The sequence below is a fragment of the Arachis stenosperma genome, chromosome 2, assembly GCF_014773155.1.
Source record: "Arachis stenosperma cultivar V10309 chromosome 2, arast.V10309.gnm1.PFL2, whole genome shotgun sequence".
Lineage (NCBI taxonomy): Eukaryota > Viridiplantae > Streptophyta > Magnoliopsida > Fabales > Fabaceae > Arachis > Arachis stenosperma.
This window is the reverse complement of record NC_080378.1, coordinates 24,328,320-24,335,322: the sequence shown is the minus strand read 5'-3', so window position 1 is coordinate 24,335,322 and position 7,003 is coordinate 24,328,320. Positions and strand designations below refer to the sequence as shown.

The window sequence follows — 7,003 nt, the reverse complement described above, 5'->3', positions numbered from 1 at the left end:
ACTCCATCTTTGTGGTGGAAAGAACTTTGCCAAGAAGGCATTGACTAGCTTTTCCCAAGAGTCCAGGCTTTCTTTAGGTTGGGAGTCCAACCATATTCTAGCTCTGTCTCTCACAGCAAAAAGGGAATAGCATCAGTCTATAGACCTCAGGGTTAACCCCATTAGTCTTGACTGTGTCACAGATTTGCAAGAACTCAGCTAAAAACTGATGAGGATCTTCCATTGGAAGTCCATGAAACTTGCAATTCTGTTGCATTAGAGAAACTAATTGAGGCTTAAGCTCAAAGTTGTTTGCTCCAATGGCAGGGATAGAGATGCTTCTCCCATAGAAATCAGGAGTAGGTGCAGTAAAGTCACCAAGCACCTTCCTTGCATTGTTGGCATTGTTGTTGTTTTCGGCTGCCATTTGTTCTTCTTCCTTGAAGAATTCGGTCAGGTGCTCTAAAGAGAGTTGTGCTTTGGCTTCTCTTAGCTTTCTCTTCAAGGTCCTTTCAGGTTCAGGATCAGCCTCAACAAGAATGCCTTTGTCTTTGCTCCTGCTCATAAGAAAGAGAAGGGAACAAGAAAATGTGGAATCCTCTATGTCACAGTATAGAGATTCCTTTAGGTGTCAGAGGAAAAGAAAAATAGAAGAAAGAAGAAGGGGAATTCGAACTTGATCAGATATAGTTCGAATTGTGCATTAAGAAGGAGTGATACTCCATAAATAGAAGGATGTGAAGAAGAAGAGGGGGGATAATTTTCGAAAATTAATTATAAAATTTTGAAAACATTTTTGAAGAACACTAATTGATTTTCGAAAACAAAAGTGGGAAAGAAATCAAGTGATTTTCGAAAAAAAAGATTTTGAAATTAGACATCAAAAAGATTTGATTGAAAACTATTTTGAAAAAGATGTGGTTAAGAGGATATGATTGAAAAGTTATGGTCAAAGAGATGTGATTGAGAAGATATGATTTGAAAACAATTTTAAAAGATATAATTTGAAAACAATTTGAAAAAGATTTGATTTTTAAAAATTAATAACTTGCCTAACAAGAAAAGATATGATTCAAACATAAAACCTTTCTCAACAGAAAAGGCAACAATTTTGAGATGTTCAATCAAATCATTAATTGTTAGTAAGTATCTTTTAAAAAGGAAAGAAATTGATTTTGAAAACATTTGATTGAAAAGATTTGATTTGAAAAAGATTTGATTTTGAAAAACTAAAAAAAAAATTGATTTGAAAACAAAATCTTCCCCCTAGCACCATCCTGGCGTTAAACGCCCAGAATGGTATACATTCTGGCGTTTAACGCCCAAAATGCTACCTCTTTGGGCGTTAAACGCCCAACCAGGTGCCCTGGCTGGCGTTTAAACGCCAGTCTGCCTTCTTCACTGGGCATTTTTGAATGCTCAGCTTTTTCTGTGTAATTCCTCTGCAGTATGTTCTGAATCTTCAATTCTTTGTATCATTGACTTGAAAAGACACAAATTAAAAATATTTTTGGATTTTTTTTATAATCAAAATGCAACAAGAATCAATTAACAATGCATGCAAGACACCAAACTTAGCAGTTTGTGTGCCACTGACACTATATGAGACACACAAAATACTTCAAGTCAATAGAATTCAAAGATCAAAACAAAGAAATATATGCATGGATTCGAAAATTATAACAAAAACATGCATTTGACACCAAACTTAGGATGAGACACTAAACTTAAGCAAGAACATCAAATATTTTTGGTCTTTTATGATTTTGTAATTTTTTTGTGTTTTTCGAAAATTAAATGGGAAAAGGTATCAAAATTCTTAATGAGAATTCCAGGAATCAGTGCAATGCTAGTCTAAGACTCCGGTCCAGGAATTAGACATGGCTTCACAGCCAGCCAAGCTTTCAAAGAAAGCTTCGGTCCAAAACACTAGACATGGCCAGAGGCCAGCCAAGCCTTAGCAAATCACTGCTCCAAAAGCAAGATTGATAAGAAATCAACAAGTTCTTGTGGTGATAAGTTGAAACCTCGGTCCAATGAGATTAGACATGGCTTCTCAGCCAGCCAGATTTCAACAAATCATCATGAAACTCTAGAATTTATCTTCAAGAATTTCGAAAAAAAAATAATACCTAATCTAAGCAACAAGATGAACCGTCAGTTGTCCAGCCTAAACAATCCCGGGCAATAACACCAAAAACTTGATGTTGTTGCCGGATCTTGGCACTGATGTTACCAAAAGCTTGCTCAAAACTTGAACAATCCCCGGCAACGGCGCCAAAAACTTGGTGCGCGAAATTGTGAATAATACTTTTTCACAACTCAAATAATCCCCGGTAATGGCTCCAAGAACTTGGTGGCTCAATACCATGGCATTACACAACTTCGCACAACTAACCAGCAAGTGCACTGGGTCGTCCAAGTAATAAACCTTACGTGAGTAAGGGTCGATCCCACGGAGATTGTTAGTATTGAAGCAAGCTATGGTCATCTTGTAAATCTTAGTCAGGCAAACTCAGATGTATATGGTGATGAACGAAAATAACATAAAAGATAAGGATAGAGATACTTATGTATATCATTGGTGTAAGAGCTTCAGACAAGTGTATGAAGATGCCTTCCCTTCCGTCTCTCTGCTTTCCTAATGCCTTCATCCAATCCTTTCTTACTCCTTTCCATGGCAAGCTCGTGTAAGGTTTCACTGTTGTCAGCAGCTACCTCCCATCCGCGCAGTGAAAGCTAATGCACACACTCTGTCACAGTGCTGCCAATCACCGGTTTGGTTCCCTCCCCTACCGGAATAGAATAACTCTTTTGCGTCTGTCACTAACGCCCAGTAGGTTACAGGTTTGAAGCACGTCACAGTCATTCAATCATTGAATCCTACTCAGAATACCACAGACAAGGTTAGACCTTCCGGATTCTCTTGAATGCTGCCATCAGTTCTTGCCTATACCACGAAGACTCTGATCTCACGGAATGGTTGGCTCGTTTGTCAGGCGAGCACTCGGTTGTCAGGCGATCAACCATGCATCGTGCAATCAGGAATCCAAGAGATATTCACTAAGCCTCAGATGCTTGTAGAACAAGAATGGTTGTCAGTCACCTTGTTCATGGGTGAGAATGGTGATGGGCGTCAATCATCACCTTCATCATGTTGAAGAACAAGTGATATCTTGGATAAAGAACAAGCGGAATTGAATGGAAGAACAATAGTAATTGCATTAATACTCGAGGTACAGCAGAGCTCCACACCTTAATCTATGGTGTGTAGAAACTCCACCGTTGAAAATACATAAGCATAAGGTCTAGGCATGGCCGAATGGCCAGCCTCCCAATGATCTAAGATAGCATAAAACTCAAAGATAGCTACCAAGATGTCCCTAATACAATAGTAAAAGGTCCTACTTATAGAAAACTAGTACATAGATGAGTAAATGACATAAAAATCCACTTTCGGGCCCACTTGGTGTGTGCTTGGGCTGAGCAATGAAGCTTTTTTCGTGTAGAGACTCTCCTTGGAGTTAAACGCCAGCTTTAGTGCCAGTTTGGGCGTTTAACTCCCAATTAGGTGCCAGTTCCGGCGTTTAACGCTGGAATTTCTTGAGGTGACTTTGAACGGCGGTTTGGGCCATCAAATCTTGGGCAAAGTATGGACTATTATATATTGCTGAAAAGCCCAGGATGTCTACTTTCCAACGCCGTTGAGAGCGCGCCAATTGGGCTTCTGTAGCTCCAGAAAATCCACTTCGAGTGCAGGGAGGTCAGAATCCAACAGCATCTGCAGTCCTTTTGAGTCTCTGGATCAGATTTTTGCTCAGGTCCCTCAATTTCAGCCAGAAAATACCTGAAATCACAGAAAAACACACAAACTCATAGTAAAGTCCAGAAAAGTGAAATTTAATTAAAAACTAATAAAAATATAATAAAAACTAACTAGATCATATCAAAAACATACTAAAAACAATGCCAAAAAGCATACAAATTATCCGCTCATCAGTTTCCTTTCTTTTTGTTTCTGAATTGACTTGTTCATGATTTAAAAGAAAGAATGGATTAGTGCTGAAGCATTTATTAAGAAAAGGGTTAGGTGTTATGAAAAAGGACATACCTCATTGGTTTTATATATATATATATAAAAGAAAGAAGTAACTAATAATAATAATAATAATAATAATAATAATAATAATAATAATAATAATAATAATAATAACTATATAAGATTAACTTAATTTTTGCCTATCAAAATAGTTTTTAATAAATAGTTCAAACTAATAAAATAAGTTATATTTAAATTAAACTTCAATAATCATAAAATTTTATTTAATTATATTTGTTAAAAAAAATAGATTTCTTAAAAACAAAATCTCAATATAATATGATAACTTATAAATAACTAATTACTTAATTTTCAAAAAAAATCCGAAATGTTATATCCTACACACCTTACAAAAATTTTCGTCCTCGAAAATTATTATAAACAAAAGTTTGCATCCTAAAAGGAAATTTTGCCCTCAACATTTCCTTTACCTGTAAGCAGGTGCGAGTAAACGGTTCTTATCTTATTTTCTAGTCCTTAGGTATGTTGTGTGTCCTCATCTCGTCTCAACTTACGTATAGCAGTTAAAGAAATACAAGAATGTGACGCACCAGAAACATAAAATGCAGTTAAGGAGCGAGTCTTAACACAATACTGACCTTGGGTCAGGGAGTTCGAGTATGAGCATCTTCAGTCATCATTGTAAATACTCTTCCTGGCTGCTGAGATTTAGATGAATCTTGAGCAATCTTCTTCTCACAATTCCTCGCTATGTGTTCAGGCATACCACAAAAATAACAAACGCTCGAACCCAATCGACATGGATTCCTACCATGGTTCTTTCCACACTGATTACAAACAAGATTTGTTAGTGCTGGCTGTGGTAGCTTTCCAGTATCTCGTCCTTGCCTATCGATATTGTCACGAGCAGGAAGATTACTAACTTGCTGATTCCCATAAGAAAGTGTCCTATTCATTTTAAAGTTCCTTCCCTGAGGGGCTATATACCGATTAAAATTTTTCGGAGGTAATTCTTGACGACTCATCTTTGCTGCCGCCACCTTCTTGGTACAGTCTTCCACCAACTGACTCCTATTGACAAGCTCTGCAAAATTTCGTATTTGCAGTGGTACCAACGAGTGCATTAGTTCTTCGCAGAGTCCTCCTTCGTACTTCAAACACTTCCATTCCTCAAAATCATCTGGGTTTTCCTGACAGATCTTATAGAATCGGCACAAATCCTCAAATTTCTGAGTATATTCTGCTACTGACATATTCCCCTGCGTCAACTGCATCAGTTCCATTTCTTTAGCATCACGAACAGTTCTAGGGAAGTACTTTTTGTAAAATTCCTCCTTAAAAGTATCCCAGTCAATCTCTTCCACCACCTGCCTTAACAAGCGTTGCACTCCATGCCACCAGTGTTCAGCTTCTCCCTCCAACATATAGGTTGCAAATTCCACGTACTGTCTTTCTGGTACATGTTGCGCTCGCAATGACTTCTCAATACCACGGAACCAATTGTCAGCTTCAGTTGCAACAAGCGTCCCCTTAAACTTGGGCAGATTTACCTTCAGAAAGGTTGCCAGTGTCATAGGGTTATCGTGGTTTCTGGCACCTTCATTATCATTACCGTCTCCACCACGCTCACCATTGCGTCCTCCGTTACGATCTCCGTTCCTCTCCCCTAAACGGTCAATTGCTCACGTAGTAGCAGTTGCCGTTTCATGCACAGCCTCAGCCATGGTGTTCATTGCAGCTATAAAAGCATCTGCACCCCTTGTCGGTTCCTCTGCATGATTTGCACCACACCTACCACGTCCTCGTCCCCGTGCAGCCATCAAGATTATGTGCACACCCAACATGTAATATTAAGGTGATCAGTCTTAACATTTCAGGCAAAGTGTGAATAGTCTCTAAAATGGAAACACAGTGACAATCATGCAATTCATATCACAACGATATCCTATGTGCATGAGACACAACTCAGAGAATGCAATGAAGCATGATTCAGTCCATATCCCCAGGCTTTAATAGGAACAAACTACTCTGATACCAAGTTGTAACGACCCAATTTCCAGTAAGTCATGATCATACCAGAAATCAAGTGTCACCAACTTGTTCACATGAAACCTTTACTATGTATTATTAAGCCTGTAATCGGGTTAGCGTACTATCGAGTTTTGGATAAACTTTTATAAGAAAACTTGCAAGGACAACTAATTAAATATACACAAGCATAAGCATACAGGTACTGGTCCATATAGAAAACCCAACACTCCGGTCCCTAGTCCATATAGAAAACCCCTAAACTGGCACCCGAACTAGCCTAGTCCACTATGTACACCCTACTCTCTCAGTGAGTCTGACCAAAAGTGAGAGATTAACACAAAGGCTAGGCTAACACAAAAAAAACTATCAAAAGGCACAACCGCAGCTCCCAGGACTTAGCTGTCATCGTCAGAGGAGATCACAACCACATCAGAACACTCCTCAGGATCCTCGTCCTCGTCATCGAAAATCTCTATAATCTCGGGAGGGGCACTGGCACTCGTGCTACTGGTCTGACCAGCACTCGCCGGTCCACTAATAGAGGCGGTGAGCGGCTCCTCAGAAGATGGCTCGGATGAAGATACTGAGATCTGCTCCACGGGGATGTCCTCCTCTGGTACAGGCTCTGAAAAATGCTCCTCCATGGGCTCAGACTCAGGGTCCGCCTGATCCGCAGGCTGATTGGGATGTTGGTGAGGCACCGGCCCATCATAAAACAGGTGAAATGGAGCATCCGGGTGGAGCCACTGTTGGGAACTCATAGGGCATGTCGGGGTTAAACTGTGGAGTATCAATCGGGTGATAGAAAGGATGATCACGCAGAATGTACATACGAGTCCTAATCTCCGCAGCTACTACATAAAACCTATGCTGTACAATATCCTCGTATATATAGGGAGGGTCTATCTCGTAAAATATAACTCCGGTCTCCAT

The 7,003-nt window shown here is 39.4% G+C and overlaps 1 protein-coding gene across 1 annotated transcript; it reads right to left on the bottom strand.

Moving 5' to 3' along the window:
• Positions 1 to 4,683: 4,683 nt before the first annotated feature.
• Positions 4,684 to 5,859, bottom strand: LOC130962710 (uncharacterized). The gene is made up of 2 exons (XM_057888886.1): positions 5,835 to 5,859; positions 4,684 to 5,705 (listed from the first exon to the last, which is right to left on the bottom strand). Exons 1-2 carry the CDS (start codon positions 5,857 to 5,859, stop codon positions 4,684 to 4,686), a joined length of 1,047 nt encoding a protein of 348 aa, XP_057744869.1.
• Between the last annotated feature and the right edge of the window lie 1,144 nt (positions 5,860 to 7,003).

What these genes read in the sequence shown, in the direction of transcription:
- LOC130962710 (XM_057888886.1), bottom strand. Translation starts at nt 5,859, where the DNA reads ATGGCTGCACGGGGACGAGGACGTG. An exon ending in TGCACGGGGACGAGGACGTG is followed by an intron (nt 5,706 to 5,834) that starts GTAGGTGTGGTG and finishes TTGACCGTTTAG; the next exon opens with GGGAGAGGAACGGAGATCGT.